At 38.4% G+C, this 18,533-nt stretch overlaps 1 protein-coding gene across 1 annotated transcript in view; it reads right to left on the reverse strand.

The window, feature by feature from the left end:
• Window positions 1-18,533, reverse strand: part of LOC150076544 (uncharacterized) — a 76,978-nt gene that overhangs the window by 8,395 nt on the left and 50,050 nt on the right. The window contains exon 2 of the mRNA XM_090387526.1: window positions 3,087-3,218. Within this exon, the coding sequence (XP_090243652.1) occupies window positions 3,087-3,218 (132 nt within the window). The remainder of the gene's footprint in view (window positions 1-3,086; window positions 3,219-18,533) is intronic.

Below are 18,533 nucleotides of genomic sequence, written 5' to 3' on the forward strand. Positions count from 1 at the left end.
AAAGTGACAGAATCAAATCTGACCATTAAATTCTTTAAAATATTTTTAAAACGAAGTGTATATTTAAAAAATAAGACTTATTTTAACGTATAAATGGGCCTGTTGTACTGGGATCCATGGTACAATGAAATAAGATAAGTGTAGATCCAGTAAATATCTTTAATTATGAATACTTTGAGCTTTCGAGACAATCGTGTCTCTTCTTCAACAGAGTTTAAACTTAACGGATACAGTTATGTATACAGTGAGGCATGTGAAGGCACACTATTCAGTCATTAAACTGGTGTTCATTGTTGCTGCAGGGACATGCGCAGTTCTTCTCCAGTGCTTGTCGAGGTATAAAACGGTTGTCTCCAAGTGGAGTGCAGTCTTATGCTCTTGCAGCGGTTCATGGCTCTCGAATTGCTCAATATATTGAGTGACTCCAACCACAGACTGTGGCAGAAGTGCCTGGAGTGGTCTATTAGTTGCTACATGATATAATTTTGTTTGGTCTTAACTTCTGCAGCTCAACTAAAAATAGCAAGCAGTACAACTGTTCATGAAAAACTATGGTCATTCTTGAACAGCCCTCATACATTATTAACCTCACATCCACTTCACTAAAAATCCATTATGTGAAATATAACAAAAAAAAAAAAAAAAATTTATTATTGGTAGTACACAACTAATAACTATATCAAGCAGCATACTTGTGGCTTAATTAATCCACTAATGGATGCACCCCCCAGACAAAGCAAAGCATACCACAGCCAATTTTTTTCTAATTTAAACAACCTGATGAGTGACATCAATGCCAATTAATGAATTCCTCAATTATTGTGTTTTAGATCAATCTGCATTGTTAATTGTTTTGTTATTGCTGAAGAAGTTTGGCCATAAAAAATAAAAACCACACATTTTCTTAAGCCAATTCAAGCATGATAATTACCTTATGTTAAAAAACAAGAATTTAAAATTAGCAGCATCTTTCCCATCCAATTACTGAAGCACTACCTCCACCTTTGATCCACTATCTTTCAACAGAAGCACTGGCTGACTTCGGCGGTTGTTTTCTTGGGTTTGATCCTGCAATAATACCTTCTTCCAGCTTGGTTTTGCTGGTTAATTTGAGTAACTTCTGTTGAGCTCTCTGACTGCTGTTGGATTGCTGTTCCTTGAACTATTTATCTTTTGGAGATTCCCAATGATGATCAGTCTCTAGGATGTGATCATCTGTGGACAGTCTCTCTTCAAAATTTTCTGTTGTAGGCTGCTTGTCCAGCTCATTGTGCTGTAGCTGAGTTCAGTATGACCACTGCACAGTATAGTTTGTTCGTCATGTGCTAATGGAATTTGTTGATATGTACAATGTTTCATGTATATAAGAATATTGTTAATATTTGTATTATGTCTATATGTATAGCAGATTTTCCAGATTTTTTAGGGGCCACTTTACTCAATAAATGAAAAAAAAAAAAAAAGTTGTTTATGCCTACAGTAACAGACCACTAACCATTTGGCAGAGGATATTTGATTTTAGTTTCTTTCAGGATTCACTCACTGACAGTAAAGATAATGCCTAATATGGGAGTTTTTTTTTTTTTTTAACATGAGAAAAAAAAAGTGTGGAAAACAGGTTTTATTTTAAAAGAACAATTAAAAATATATGCTTTTAATGTAAAAAAAAAAAAGGATAAATTGCAATTGTGTTCATGTCAGATTTAAAATAAATGGTGCATTAAAAAGTGAAAATCAACATTAAATTTTTAATGTTGATTTTAAGGTCCCAAAATGGCATACCTGATTCCAAGATGTGTCCAATCCTATCAGAGGTTTCAAAAGTTTAGGAAAGAACCCATTTACTCATATTCCCCAGTCATGGAACATTACTATTAGGGATAACCTCTTTTTAAAATTCGGAAGTATGAGTAAAGGTGTGATGTGTTATTTCGAAGCAAGCATCAAAATAATCTGATAAAGAAACAATATTTTGATGCTTTATATCTTTATTATTACTAATTTCAATTTCAATTGAATAATATCGTGTTACACCAAAAGACATAATTCATTAGAAACCCCGAGGCCCTTGCCATGGCATAAATGGTCTCAACCCTACTGGTTTCTCATCAGATGGTGACCTCAAATAATAAACTTCACTGAATGATGGATTAATCTATCAAGTCTAAATATATGAAATGTGAAGAAGAAAAAACAAATTTCAATTATACATCTAACAAAGTGGCGCCTCCGTAGCCAGGTGGGAAGGAGCAGCAGTGTGTAGCACACGCTTCTTGATTTGACCGGGGTTCGAGCCCGTCACCACCAAATACGGAAGATACGGAAAGGTCAGGGAATGACCACCGCATATCCCGGAGCAATATGGCCTTAGTTGCTAATGCTCCTAAAACACCAAATAACAACATAACATCTAACAAAGTCCGTGTGTATTTATAACCCCTGGTACTAGGTTGTGTTGTCTCATTAGAGCAAAGGTACAGGGAAGGTATTTCTTTACCAAATTATTCTGATGCAAGCATCAAAATAATATGATAGTTAATGTTACTCTGTCTGTGTTCCCTAGACAGAGAAACAGAAATATAGTCTGTATCATATAATTTTTATGGTAGTGATTTAGGGAAACACACAAGTATTTCAATTACTAAATAATTCAGTGCCATGTAATTAAATCCTATTTATTACTGAAATTTAACCCAAAAAAAAAAAAAATCCCACAACAAGATTAAAAGTAACCACATAGCCAAAAATATGTATACAAGTGAATTAAACTTCTATTTATACTTTTTATTTTCATCTCAACTTATTGGCAGGAAAATAAATGACTGTGTTGTGTTTACATGTATATAAAAAAACATTCATCAAACTATCATAAGTTGATATTCAAGACAGCCTAGCAGAAATACTGATAAAATATGAGCTTTATATTTACAATACATTGCATTTATAAAAAAAAATTACAGGTTTTGCAACTGAGAAGGAATAAGAAGGTCCCTCACCATCAATACTTTTTACATGCTATTTTACACATCAATAAAAAGTTGTCACAGGAAAATTTTAATAAAATTAAAATAACTTAAAACACTTACTGCACAGCCTGAACTGCAAAAGCTTTTTCGATTACACTGTTTGCAGATCAACTCTGAAACTCTTCCGCAAACTGCACATAACAGTGGTTTCCGTGGCACAGAGTTAGGAACAAGAGGAGAAATAAATCCAACCTGAAATAAACAAACAAATATAAATATTTTTTTCTATCACTTATTTTGAGTTATATGCATTATTATATTTTTTTAAATAAAAACTTGAAATATAAAAAATATACTGTTTAGCATTAGCAGAGGCATTTGATGCAAGAAAGCAAGTTTATGCAGCATCAGCCAAAAAAAAAAAAAAAACCCACTTCCACTTCACCCCTCTGTTCGTTCAAAATACCTGTCCAGCTGAGCCTTAAACTTATTTAGGCTATCAACCTCCACCACAAGGGATGGGAGTCTGTTCCACCAACCAACCACCCGCTGGCTAAAGGCAAATTTCCGCACGTCTATCCTACATCTGTCTTTCCTCAATTTGAATTTATGCCCTCTCAGGTGATTTTTCTGAGCTAGAGGAAGAATCCCATCAGCATTGAGCATGCTTAAACCATTCAAGGCTTTATACACCTCTATCAGATCACCTCGCTGGTGCCTAGTCTCCAGACACTGTAATTTGCAAAACTTAAGCCTTTCTTCGTAAGCCTTTCTTCGTTTATACCCTTGGTTTAACCTTCGTTTTTACCCTTCGTTTATACCCTTAAGCCTTTCTTCGTTTATACCCTTGGCAGATCAATGTGTCAGTGGAGTTTACAATTAATCATTTCACACAGGTTTGAACCACAATCCATTCTAATGCATGCACTACTGCAGTCTTGCATTTATCATTCGGACCTTGTTTATTTTTTTAAATGTTATTTTCAATTAAACAAAAGTTCTATTAATTCTGCTGAATGTCAAATGTTATAAACATAAAATATAAGCATGAAAGTATTAGTCCCATTTTCTAGTTGATAAAACCATTAAGAACAAAAAATTTTAAAGACTGTATGTGTGCATAATTTTGCTTATATAAACACACATGCGGGTGCGCACACACAATGAAACTTCTATAAGTGACCATCTTTATGAAGGACCAATATTTCTTAGCACAATTTTAAATAAGTGTCCTGTGTATTAAAAACTATTATCTAAGACATTCTCTGACCTGACAGCGACAGTTAATCCTATTGTTTGGTGGCCAGCATATAACACAGATTTCTAGGAATCTGTAATTCTCTAAGATGACCACCATTTCATCTGACTGGGACCATTAATCCTGTTGTTTGAAACAACAGGAATAAAGAAACAAACAAAATTCTTTAGTTTCCTAATGTTTCAAAGGAGTCAATGTTTTTTATGTTTTAAATATTAGTTTTTAAAGTATTAAAAGTACAGATTCATTATTTATTTGGTTTCAAAGCATTTAAATTGTTTTTAAAATACAGACGTATTATATTCTCTCACTCAAAGATTAGGGTTGGTGATTTCATGTATTTTGGGGTGGGGCTTGGGATCCGTGGGCTTCCGATTCTATGGTGCATTGGACCACTGATTTTGTCTACAAGGGTGTGGAATACACGTAATCTATTTGTATAGTTATTCAACAACGGAGAGTATCAGCACTGAAGTGTTCTACATCATAGAGGTAATTCCTCCATTTCTAAACAAAACAAATTATACATGCACGCGCATTTCTGCTTATATATTATGGATATAAAAAACAAGTGTGTGTGTTGTTCACACACAACTATAGCACCCAATGCTTCAGCTAGAATATATGTATAACTGTATGTTGTTCATTATTCATTTATTGAACATCAGCAAATAGTAACAATACATGATTTATAACAAAAAAAAAAAAAAAAAGAGCACAAGAACAAAAAGCAATGACTTTTATGTGCAAACCAAGAATACTTTCTGTGCATCTGCTACGTAGCTCATTCAATCCTCCCACAAGCGGAACAAACATTGTAGTGGATGTTATATTTGTAAACAACCATACACCCAATGCTTCAGCTACAATATAGAGTATATGTATAACTGTATATTGTTCATTATTCATTTATTAAACAAAGGTAGTGCATGGATTTTTGCCGATATAACTAAGGATATCTTAAGGGTTCAGGGCAACTGCTAGTTGGGGGTTGAAGGGTAATATAGATCCGTGTTTATCTGGTAATATAGGCCAAAGTAATAGCTGCACTAGCTACAAGAATTCTTGATAGTTGCTCCAGCTAACGCTGGAAATACATTCTGAGGGTAGCAACATTTCAAATGAAGAATATAACAAGCCTAAGAGTAATTTTAAGGGGAATATCAGATTAATAAACTATAGACGAATACTTAGTCTTAACTGTGTCTACAGTAACATCAGGAGTGTTATCAATAAAATGGCTGAATTTGAACTCCTGGTTAGGACAACTAATACTGACATAACAGGGCTAACAGAAACATGGTGTCACCTAGAAATTGAGGTGACGAGCTCCACTATGGTATGTGTAATGTATTTAGGTAAGATAGGAAGGGGTTGTGGGGTCACTTCTTATCAAAAGCAGCCTGAGTGCGAAAAGGGCTTTTGGTATTAGTAATGGCCATATGGTGCAAGGAAGCATAAGGCTTATACTGCACTAGCCAAAAATAAATAAATAAAATAAATAATAATAAGAGAAAAGGAAATAGGCAACCTATGCATTTGCCTCCTCCCTTAAGTAACTACCAGCTGATATTTGAAGTTCCCCAACTGTCAGCCTCTACCACCCATGCATGTAACTTATTCCAGTAATTTATAACTCACTGGCTAAAATAAAAATTCCTGCAATCCAGTCTCGCCGTAACTTGAATTTATGGCCCCTAGTTTTAGAATCGTTTATAACCGTGAAAATTTCATCCTCACTCATTTTACTATTACCTCTCAGACAGAGCCTCAAACACCTCAATCAAGTCACCTCTAAGGTGCCTAGTTTCCAAGCTGTGCAACCCACATATTCGAAGTCTTTCCTCATAACGACGTCCTTTCGCTGATTTCACCAGACAAGTTACCCATCTCTAGACCCTTTCAAGAAGCTCAATGTCTTTTTTTAGGTGTGTTCTTCCCACTTGAATACTGCATTCCAAGTGTGGTCTAACAATAGCTTTATATAATGGGATTATGATGTCCTTATCTCTACAAAACGTTCGGCAATTCATTGATAGGACACCACGGGCCTTCCTTGCAACCTGTCTACAATGCTCGGAGAACTTCAACGTCTGACCATATCATAACTCCCAAGCGTATAAGTTATTTTGGGGTTACTGTTGTTGTTGTTGTTTTGGTTTTTAGGAGCATTAGCAACTAAGGCCATATTGCTCCGGGGATATGCGGTGGTCATTCCCTGACCTTTCCGCATCCTCCATATTTGGTGGCTCACGGGCTTGAACCCCGGTCTAATCAAGAAGCATGTGCTACGCACTGCTGCTCCTGCCCACCTGGCTACGGAGGCGGCTTGGGGTTACTGTTTCCCAGGGGTAAGAACTTACACTTTGCTCGATTAAAGCATAGCTTCCACTTTTCTGACCATCCCTGAATGGTCAGAAAAGTGGAAGCTATGCTTTAATCAGGGACTATCTAGGTCACTCTGAAGAAGCTCTGCTTGGTGGTCATCATTAACTACTCTACCAGTCTTTACATCATCTGCAAATTTAAACATCATGCCCTCTATCCCTTCATCAATGTCATTTAAGAAAATCAAAAACAACAGTGGTCCCAATACTGATCCTTGGGGAACACCACTTCTTATGTTAACCCAATTTGAGGAATAAACATTTATCACAACCCTCTGCTTCCTGTCCTGAAGCCAACAAGCCTCAGGTCAGGAAGCAGAGGGTTGTGCTTCAGGGCAGCTGCGACCCTACATGCCACCAGTAATCAATCAAATTTTCCACCCCAATATCACAAGCCTTTGCTATCAATCTAAGGATTTTCTTTATGATTACAATCTGTTGCGGCTTATAAAGTAACCGTTCATGTGGGACTGAGCCAAATGCATTGCTGAAATCCAAATAAACAATGTCGAAATTATTCTCTAAATCCAGCTCACAAGTAACCCCATCAAAACAGCTAACCAGATTTGTTAAACATGACTTTTCATTTACAAAACCATGCTGTGTATCCTTCAGAATTCCACCCTTGATCACTGCCTCCATGATTTTCCCTACTACTGAAATTAGACTGATTGGCTGGCAATTTCCCACTTAGAACCGCCCTTATATATTTGAGAGACATTGGCACTTTTCCAATTCAACGGTATCTCTCCTGAGTCCAGTGATGCTCTCATAATTAGCCTCAATGGTTCAATGCACTCACTTGTCGCTTCCCTTAAAATTATAGGGAATATGCCAGTAACCCAGGAGCCTTACTCACCTGTAGGCTTGAAAGTTTTTTCATTAAATAATCATATGAAATTTCAATATTTACACATTCTTCAACCCAACTCCCATAGTTTCTCATTCAGTTCATCAGCAACAACAGCTGGGGTATCGAATTTTTTTATTTATTTTTTGGAGCATTAGCAACTAAGGCCATATTGCTCCGGGGGTATGCGGTGGTCATTCCCTGACCTTTCCGTCCTCCGTATTTGGTGGTGAGGAGCACCAGGTGGGTAGGAGCACTGCTGCTCCTACCCACCTGGCTACGGAGGTGCCAGGGGTATCTAATACTATCCCACATCCATTACATAAATTCAGGGCAGCTGTGACCCTACATGCCACCAGTAATCAATCAAATTTTCCACCCCAAAATATTTCGATTAAGAAATAAAATAAGGCATAACTAATTATTAATTTTTTCAAACAGAAAAGAATTACAACATATCTCACATATAATATAATGAAAGAACAAACAAAAATAACAAAATCATTCTGAAATTCTGGAAAGAAACTTTAAATTCTAAATCACAGTAATCATATTCTATCGCAATAATAAAATAAAAGGGAAATTATAATGTTAAAAAAATTGTACAAATTTATGTTTAAGAGATGCAAATTTATTAATTACTTCATTTATGTTTATTTGTTCCAAAAGATCATTTTCTATTGAAATTATTGTCAAATTAGAGAGTCATTGTTGATCAGAAATAATTTTTGATTAATATTAATTTTGAAAAACTGAAACTGGTCAAGTCAGAAAAATTGGCATTAGCATTAGTAGAGGCATATGAGGCAAGAAAGCAGGCTTATATAGCATCAGCCAAAAAAAAATAAAGGGGAAAACCCATTTCCCATTCGCCTCTCCATCCGCTCCAAAAGTTTGTCCAGTTCTTCCATGAATTTATTTAAGCTATCAATGTCCATAACAACAGATGGTACTTTGTTCCAGCATTCAACTACCCACTGGCTAAATTCAAATTTCTGAACATCTATTCTACAACTGTTTTCCCTCAATTTGAATCTATGCACCCTCAGGTTTGTAATCTGAGCAAGAGGAAGAATCTCATCAGCATTGAGCCTGCTCAACCCATTCAAGATCTTATACACCTCAATCAGATCACCTTGCAGGCATCTAGTAGGGAGACGAGTAATGTTAATTTCAAAGAGGTCAGGAAGAAGAATCAATGTAACATTAAATGGAATAATATTGGAACAGGTTGGCCGATACAGGTAGTTGGAAGCATAATGACAGAAAATGGAAAAAGCCTGGAAGAAATAAAAACAAGGATTGCAACAGGCTTTGGTTTTTTTTTTTGGGAGCATTGGCAACTAAGGCCATATTGCTCCAGGAATATGCAGCGGTCATTCCCTGACCTTTCCGCATCCTCTGTATTTGGTGGTCACGGGCTCGAACCCTTGTCTAATCAAGAAGCGTGTCCTACACACTGCTACTCCTGCCCACCTGGCTATGGAGGTGACAGATTGCAATGGGCAAAGATGCATTTAGTAATAGAAAAGAACTATTGGGAAGAAATTTAAAGAAGGAATTAAGAAAGCAAATGGTGAAAACATTAATATGAACTGTTGCACTATATGTCTCAGAGATATAGACACTGGAAAGAGGAGATTAGATGGCTAGAAGCTTTCAAGATGTGGGTGTCGAGGAGAATGGAAAGGGTGAAATGGGTGGACAGAGTGAGTAATGAGATTTTGAGGAAAGTAGAAGAGAGAACGTTAGTAAAGAATTAAGGAGGCAAAATAAATTTATAGGACATGTACTGAGAAGAGAAATCATGTAGAGGAAAGGGATTGAGGGGTAGATGTGTGGGAAGAGAACTGCTGGGAGAAGGAGAATTGGATGATAAGAGGAAATTATGCAGGAATTAAATTATAGCAAGAGATAGAGAAGCATGGCACCCCTGAACCTACCTGAAGGCAGGGGACTTGAAGAAAAAGATTTTATAACTGTAAAATATAAATATGAAACACAGATCCAGATAAGCAACTTAACGTGTCTGCAATTTCATGTACTGTACTTATTTCAAATGAATTATTTGCCTGCCTTGAATAGTGGCAAACGTTAACAAATCAGATGACCAATGCAACTTCTGGGTATGTAGGACATGCGGTTGGTTAGATTTTAAGAGTAACGCTAAGTTGCAGAATAGTAATCCCTTTAGCTCTTAATTTGTGCTTAGCACCAGCACTAATTGACTCAATTGCCCGAAGCAGGTGCGAACAATGCATTCCCAGTAAAGTCTGTCATAATCTGGTCATTATATGGAAATTTTCTTCATTCTACTGAAACTATTATAAATGTAATTACCCAGAGGAATTTTAAAAACACTAAACAGAAAATTTCTCTATAAAGAAGTTCGTTTAACAGAGGTGCGACTAGAATACTTAAATTTTTTTTGACACCCTCCTGAACTGCCACCCATAAGTGATGCTTACCTCACCTATCCACTTGCGGAGGCCTTGCATAAGGGTCCGATCTGCTCCTTCTCTTCTTTGCATTTATATAAGCGAAGAATTCCTTATCCCCACTGTTTTGCTCTCTTTGCCGCCGATTTCTCATAATCTGACTTTGCCAGCCTAACCTTTTCTGTAGCTGTTATAGGCTCCAGTACTTTTTATTGCTCTAAGTTTTCTATGCCATCTTTTTCTGCTGAAGTAATCTAGCAAATTCATTATTAATCCAAATTTTTTTTATGAAAACCCCAAACACGAGAGGTATTAGAACCTATAGTACTTAGTACCGTGCTTGGGTTGGAGGTTGAGAAGACAAAAGAAGATATTTCTTGACATTAGACTTGAACTTCTGTAGACTATAATTTTCAGGAAATACGTAAGAAGAAAGGTTGTTCCAGGAAATGGCAGTTGAATGAATAAACGAAGATGAAAAGTTGGTTCTGTGAGTTTGAAGTTGGACAGTAAATGGATGTTGGCTGGTGGTGGCATGTGTTCAGACTGTTTTCAAAGAGAGAGTGGGAATTATAGAAGTCAGTTCAGAAAACCAGTGCCCATGGAAGTATCTGTAGAAAAGGCGTGCAGAAGAAATGGTACGTCTATGAGACAGCGAGTAGAGAGAGAGAGACTCTGCCCTCAACTGAATGGAATCTAGAAGCCTAAGTGGGGTTTTGGGGGCACCGCCCCCAGATGTGGGAACAATATTCCATGGTAGGGCAGATTTGCGATTTGTACAGAGTGAACAGCTGTTTGGAAGAAAAGTGATGCCGATAGCAAAAGACAAAACCAAGTTTTGTAGATGCAGAGGAAGCAATATTTATAATGTGCTTTTTAGTATTAGTAATGGCCACGTGGTGCAAGAAAGCCTATGGCTTATGCTGCACCAGCCAAAAAAAAAAAAAAAAAAAACGAACAAAACAATGATAAAAACAAAAAAAAAAAATAAATAATAATAATTAATAAAAAAAAAAAAGGAAATTAAACCTATCATCCTATGCGCTTCCCTTACCCGAAAGTACTATCCAGATAACCTCTGAATTTCCCCAAACTGTCGGCTTCAACCATCCCTGAAGGCAACTTATTCCAGTAATTTATAACTCGCTGGCTAAAATAAAACTTCCTGCAGTCCAATCTAAATATTTCCCCCCGTAACTTGAATTTATGTCCCCTAGTTCTAGCATCATTTATAATCTTGAAAATTTCATCCTCATTCATTTTCCTGATGCCTCTCAGAGCCTTAAACACCTCAATCAAATTTCCTCTAAGGTGTCCAGTTTCCAAACTCTGCAACCGAAGTCTTTCTTCATAAAGACTTCATATTCGAAGTCTTTCTTCATAAGGACGCCCTTTTGCCGATCTCACCAGGCAAGTTACCCGTCTTTGCACCCTTTCCAGAAGCTCGATGTCTTTCTTTAGGTGTGGTCTCCATACTTGAACACAGTATTCCAAGTGTGGTCTAACATAAGCCTTTTATAATGGGATTATCACGTCCCTATCTCTACTTGCAAAAGTTCGATAGATCATCGATAGGACACCATGTGCCTTCCTTGCAACCTGTTTACAATGCTCAGAGAATTTCATGTCTGATCGTATTGTAACACCCAAGTCCCTTTCCTCCAGTACTGGGTTTAGTTGAACTCCACCAAGTGAATAAGTTATTTTGGGATTACTGTTTCCCAGGTGTAATACATTAGCATTAGCATTAGTAGAGGCATTTGATGCAAGAAAGCAAGCTTTTGCAGCATCAGCCAAAAAAAAAAAAAAAAACCCACTTCCACTTCACCCCTCTGTTCGTTCAAAATACCTGTCCAGCTGAGCCTTAAACTTATTTAGGCTATCAACCTCCACCACAAGGGATGGAAGTCTGTTCCACCAACCGACCACCCGCTGGCTAAAGGCAAATTTCCGCACGTCTATCCTACATCTGTCTTTCCTCAATTTGAATTTATGCCCTCTCAGGTGATTTTTCTGAGCTAGAGGAAGAATCCCATCAGCATTGAGCATGCTTAAACCATTCAAGGCTTTATACACCTCTATCAGATCACCTCGCTGGTGCCTAGTCTCCAGACACTGTAATTTGCAAAACTTAAGCCTTTCTTCGTAACAGCACCCTTTGTTCCATTCACTAATCTTGTTGCCCTTCTCTGTACTCGTTCCAGCAGCTCTACATCCTTCTTGAAATGAGGCCTCCAGACCTGTATACAGTACTCTAGGTGTGGCCTGACCATTGCCTTATACAATGGAATAATCACCTCCTTATCCCTGCTGGAAAAATTCCTGTATATCATTGACAATACTCCATGAGCTACTCTTGCAGCCCGTCTGCACTGCTCAGAGAACTTCATATCTGCCTGCACAATCACCCCCAAGTCCCTTTCATTCTCTACCACTGTCAGTGTAGTACCACAGAGTTGATACGTTGCTCTGGGGTTGCTGTTTCCCATGTGTAATACTTTACATTTGTCAATGTTAAACTTCATTTGCCACCTCTCAGCCCATCTGCTCAACCTTTCCAGATCCTGTTGCAGCAGCATAGTGTCAGCAGTGTCCTTGACAACCCTGCCAACCTTTGTATCATCTGCAAACTTGGACATTAAGCTTGATATACCATCATCAATATCATTTATAAATACAGAAAACAATAATGGACCCAACACTGAGCCCTGAGGGACTCCACTAATAACATTATTCCACGATGAGCAGTGTCCATTGATTACCACTCTCTGTCTTCTCCCCCTCAACCACCCCTTTATCCATAGCAGCAATTTGCCTCCAATGTCACACTGCTCCAATTTGTGTAGCAGTCTTCCATGTGCAACAGTATCAAAAGCCTTTCTAAGATCCAAGTATATAATATCAAAGTTATTCCCTGCATCCAGTTCTTTTGTGACTGCATCAGAGTATCCAATCAAGTTGGTCAGGCAAGACTTCCCCTTAACAAAACCATGCTGTGTCTGAGCTATAACTGAAGTCTTGTCTAAATGATCCTGCAGTGCTTCTTTAACCAGTGCCTCCATTAATTTTCCTGGAACAGAAGTTAAGCTCACAGGTCTATAATTACTTGTGTCAGCCTTTGATCCTCCTTTGGGAATTGGGGTCACATTTGCACATTTCCAGTCTATGGGTACCTCCCCTGAGTCCAAGGAAGCTCTCATAATTATGGCTAAGGGTTTGCTTACTTCCTTTGCTGCCTCCTTTAATATAACTGGATAGATCCATCCACCCCGGGTGCCTTTCTTGTGTTTATCTTCAACAGTTTCTCCTCCACTTTACTCCCAGTTATTTCAAGATTCTGTAGCTTACTGCTAGAGTTGAATACACCTCTGGCATTCCCCTTGCTGAACAACTCCTCATGTGTGAATGTCGATGCAAAATATTCATTTAGTTTGTTAGCTACCTGAGCAGGATCATCAACAGATGACCCATCAATATCAAGTGGACCAATCTGATTCATCCCCTTCCTTCTAGAGTTTACATAAGTAAAGAACTCTTTGCTGTTTTTCTTTGCATCCCTTGCCAAGGATTTCTCGTAATCTGCCTTCGCCTGCCTAACCTCCTTTGTAACTTGGTTGCATATCAACTTGTATCTATCATAGGCTTCTGTGTCATGTGTTAATTTGTAAGTATCCCATGCATTTTTCTTCTCTGCCATATGCCTCATTAGTTCATCTGACATCCATTTTGGCCTAAACCTTGAACAATATTTCTTAGTTGGTATGTAAAGTCTAGTAGCTTCCAAGATAAGTTCTTTGAATGCTTCCCATTTTGAATTTGCTGTTGGTAACATCATCAGTTGGTCCCACTGTATAGAATTTAAACACTGTCTCAGTCCATCGTAGTCGCCTTTACGGAAGCAATAACCCTTCCCTTTACCCCTAATGGTAGTTACCTCTTTCAGTAAATCCCACTTCAGCACACTGTGATCACTGCCACCTAGTGGTTCATTTATCTGCAGATTCTTAATGCATGAAGAATCACTGCTGATAATCAAATCAAGAGTATTACTCCCTCTAGTTGCCTCCCGAACATGCTGATGTAGAAAACAATCATCCAATAAATCCACAAAAGCCCTGCTAGTGTGTGAGTAACCAGCCCCCAAATTCCAGTCAATATCTGGGAAATTAAAATCCCCCATTATAAGACTCTCTGATTTACTGGCCCACTCTATTTCCCTGTACAGTTCCTTATTATACTCATCAGAGTCATTAGGCCTATAGCACACTTCTACTCTCAATTTTGATCTCCCAATGCTTATGTCACACCAAACTGACTCAACACTGCACTGTCCAGCGATGTCGACTGGCTTCACTTCCTTGGTTTTTATGTGTTTCTTAACTAATAGCATAACCCCTCCCCCTTCCTATCCTGTCTATCCTTTCTGTAGACGTTGTACTCCCCAAATTGAAGTTCTGCATCCCTTATATCTGTGTGACACCACGTCTCTGATATCCCAACAATATCTGCCTTTGATGTTTTGAGCAATACCTCAAATTCATCAAATTTATTTACTAAACTCCTAGCATTGGTGTACACGCAAGTATACCTGCACCTGTTTCTATTCTTAGCTACCCTAACACAACCCATGTGTTTACTTGTACCGCAATGGCTCCTAGCAGTCTCTGAAATACCATGCATCTTGTTTTTCAGGCTTCTGCTCATTCTAATAGAAGCAGTGCAAGAATCTCTTTCACCTCTGCCAGTGGCTACTGTCAATCTATTGGTCTTTGTCTCCCCCCAAGCTAGCAGTTTTCCGACCCACCTAACACTGCCTCGATAGCATCGGCAAATATTCTTGCACCCTTTCTATTTAAGTGTATCCCATCCCTGTAGAAGCAATCTCTCCTGTTAACAAGTACAGTCCAGGCTGAAAAACATTCTACCCCTTGAGCCTTGCACAATCTTTTCAGGGCCGAATTGATCGACAAGGCTCTCATCATATACTCCCTCCTATCGTGTCTGGGCAGAATTGCAGACACTTTCAAATTCAACCCTAATTCTCGGCTTTTGTTCAACAGTGACCTGTACTTGTTAAGTAATTCTGCCAGTCTCCTACTCTTAATATTATTAGTGCCAACGTGTACAACTATATCACCTTTTGTGCCCATAAAAGATGATATTCGCTCTACAACGTCATCAACCTTTGCCCCTGGCAGACATACCCTGGTCCTGTTCCACCTATCATTTTTACAAAGCATGTTCCCCGTTTCCCTGACAATAGAGTCACCAACAACTACTAGTTCCTTCGGGACCAGCCTTACACTTTGTTGGATTAAAGCATAGCTGCCATTTTTCTGACCATTCCTGAAGTCTATCTAGGTCTCTCTGAAGAAGCTCAGCTTGACAGTGATCATTAACTACTCTACCAATTTTAACATCATCTGCAAATTTAGACATCACGCCCTCTATCCCTTCATCAATGTCATTTATGAAAATTAAAAACAACAATGGCCCTAATACTGATCCTTGGGGAACCCCACTTCTTACATCAACCCAATCTGAGGAATAGCCATTTATCACAACAAAGAGAGTCAGAGGGCGCTGACTCTCTTTAGAAAATACAGCTGCGAGTTACAGGCTCTGAAAAAAACGATAAGTGTTTGCTTTTTATTTACATAATTGTTATTTTATATTGTACTTAATACGTAGTCTTACAGTTCTAATTACGTTGGTTATTTTTATTTTAATTTATATAAACAGTTTTTGTAGATATACGTAATACTTTATAAAACCGTTAGTCCGTTCGAATCTTGCAGGCATTGTTTTTTGTTTACAGTGATAGGGAATTCAAATTTTTAATTGAGGTAGCTAGGTAGCTCTAACGTATAATTATAGAAACAGTAATACGCTTCACTGTTTCTATTAGATAGCGTAGTATTGACATTTAATTTAATTTATTGATCTTATTGATTTAAAATATCATGCCCCAAACTAGAGCAGCAAAGCAACGGGCACAAAGTGGCAGGAGTGCTGTGACTCGTGGGAGAACTGAGGGGGGCGATTCTCCAACGCATCACAGCCTAAAAAATGTGCAACTTGTGAAATGTTTGCCGAACTATCTGGAACGGAACATGATATTGCCATGGGGGATGTCTTTGTGTGTGCGCGATGTAAGCAGTTTAAGGAAATCAGGCGACAACTCAGCGTTGTTATCGGCCTATATGAGAGTTTGAAGGACAGGGTGGATGCCCTCGAAAGATCTAAATTGAGGGGCCCATTAGGCTCTCAGCTGCCCACATCAACGCCAGAGCTTGCACTTGGTCATCACACAACACAGCGGCAACCCCCAAGGCAGATTGCACTGGTCCCAAAGGAACTAGTAGTTGTTGGTGACTCTATTGTCAGGGAAACGGGGAACATCCTTTGTAAAAAGCATAGGTGGAACAGGACCAGGGTATGTCTGCCAGGGGCAAAGGTTGATGACGTTGTAGAGCAGATATCATCCTTTAGGGGCACAAAAGGTGATATAGTTGTACACGTTGGCACTAATGATATTAAGAGTAGGAGACCGGCAGAATTACTTAACAAGTACAGGTCACTGTTGAAAAAAAGCCGTGAAATAGGGTTGAATTTGAAAGTGTCTGCAATTCTGCCCAGACACGATAGGAGGGAGTATATGATGAGAGCCTTGTCGATCAATTCGGATCTGGAAAGATTGTGCAAGGCTCAAGGGATAGAATTTTTTTCAGCCTGGACTGTACTTGTTAACAGGAGAGACTACTTCTACAGGGATGGGATACACTTAAATAGAAAGGGTGCAAGAATATTTGCTGATGCTATCGAGGCAGTGTTAGGTAGGTCGGAAAACTGATAGCTTGGGGGGATACAAGGATTAATAGTTTAACAGTAGCCGTAGGCAGAGGTGAAGTTGATTCTTGCACAACTTCTATTAGAATAAGTAGCGACCTGGAGCGAGGGGTGTTGGGGGTTTCAGGGACAGATGGCAGTCTTCGTGAAACAGGTGGGTATATGGGATGTGTTAGAGTAATTAAGAATAAGAATAGGTGCATGTATACTTGCATGTATACCAATGCTAGAAGAACAGTAAATAAATTTGATGAATTTGAAGTGTTGGTCAAGACATCAAAGGCGGATATTGTTGGGATATCAGAGACGTGGTGTCACACAGATATAAGGAATGCTGAACTGGAATTTGGGGAGTACAATGTGTACAGAAAGGATAGACAGGATAGGAAGGGAGGAGGTGTTATGCTGTTAATAAAGAAAAACATAAAATCAAAAGAAGTGCATCCAGTTGATATAGATGAACAGTGCATTGTTGAGTCAGTTCGGTGTGACATAAGCACTGCGAAAGCAAAATTAAGAGTAGGAGTGTGTTATAGGCCTAATGACTTGAATGAGTACAATGAACAATTGTACAAAGAAATAGAGTGGGCTAGTAAATCGGAATGTCTTATAATGGGGGATTTTAACTTCCCAGATATTGACTGGAACTTGTGGGTTGGGCACTCACACACTAGTCAGACTTTTGTGGATTTATTGGAAGATTGTTTTCTGCAGCAGCAGCATGTTCGAGAGGCAACCAGAGAAAGTAATACTCTTGATCTGGTTATCTGCAGTGATCATTCATGTATTAGGAATTTGCAGATAAAAGAACCACTAGGTGGCAGTGATCACAGTGTACTGACGTGGGATTTACTTAAAAATTTAACTACTATCAGGGGTAAAGGAAAGCGTTTTTGCTTCCGTAAAGGCGAGTATAGTGGTCTCCGACAGTTTTTAAATTCTGTACAGTGGGATCAACTGACGACGTTACCAACAGTAAATTCTAAGTGGGAAGCATTCAAGGAATTAATCGTGGAAGCTACTAAAAGGTTCATACCTATTAAGAAATATTGTTCAAGGTTTAGGCCTAAATTGTTGTCAAATGAACTAATGAGACTCGTAACCGAGAAGAAAAATGCATGCGATGCATATAAATTATCAAGCGACTCAGAAGCATATGGCAGATATAAGTTAATCTGTAATCAGGTCACAAAGGAGGTTCGGCGGGCGAAGGCAGATTACGAGAAATCCTTGGCAAAAGATGCTAAGAAAAACAGCAAGGATTTCTTTACTTATATAAACTCTAAAAGGAAGGGGATGAATCTGATCGGGCCACTTGACATCGATGGTTCGACTGTTGATGATCCTGCTCAGATAGCAAACAAACTGAATGAGTATTTTTCATCTACATTCACACGTGAGGAATTATTAAGGTTTGAAAATGGCAGAAGGTTATCAAATTGTAGCAAGATACTTAATGATTTTGTAATAACCAAGAGAGCAAAGTGGAAGAGAAATTGTTGAAGTTAAACATAAGAAAAGAACCTGGGGTGGATGGGATCTATCCAGTTATATTAAAGGAGACGGCAAAGCAACTAAGCAAACCCTTAGCCATAATTATGAGAGCATCCTTGGACTCAGGGGAGGTTCCCACGGACTGGAGATGTGCAAATGTATCTCCAATTCACAAAGGGGGATCGAAGGGTGACTCGAGTAATTACAGACCAGTTAGTTTAACTTCTGTTCCAGGTAAAATAATGGAGTCGCTGGTTAAAGATGCATTGCAGGATCATCTAGACAAGACTG

Source organism: Mastigoproctus giganteus, chromosome 13 (genome assembly GCF_048544385.1).
Source record: "Mastigoproctus giganteus isolate SK-2022 chromosome 13, ASM4854438v1, whole genome shotgun sequence".
Classification (NCBI taxonomy): Eukaryota; Metazoa; Arthropoda; class Arachnida; order Uropygi; family Thelyphonidae; genus Mastigoproctus; species Mastigoproctus giganteus.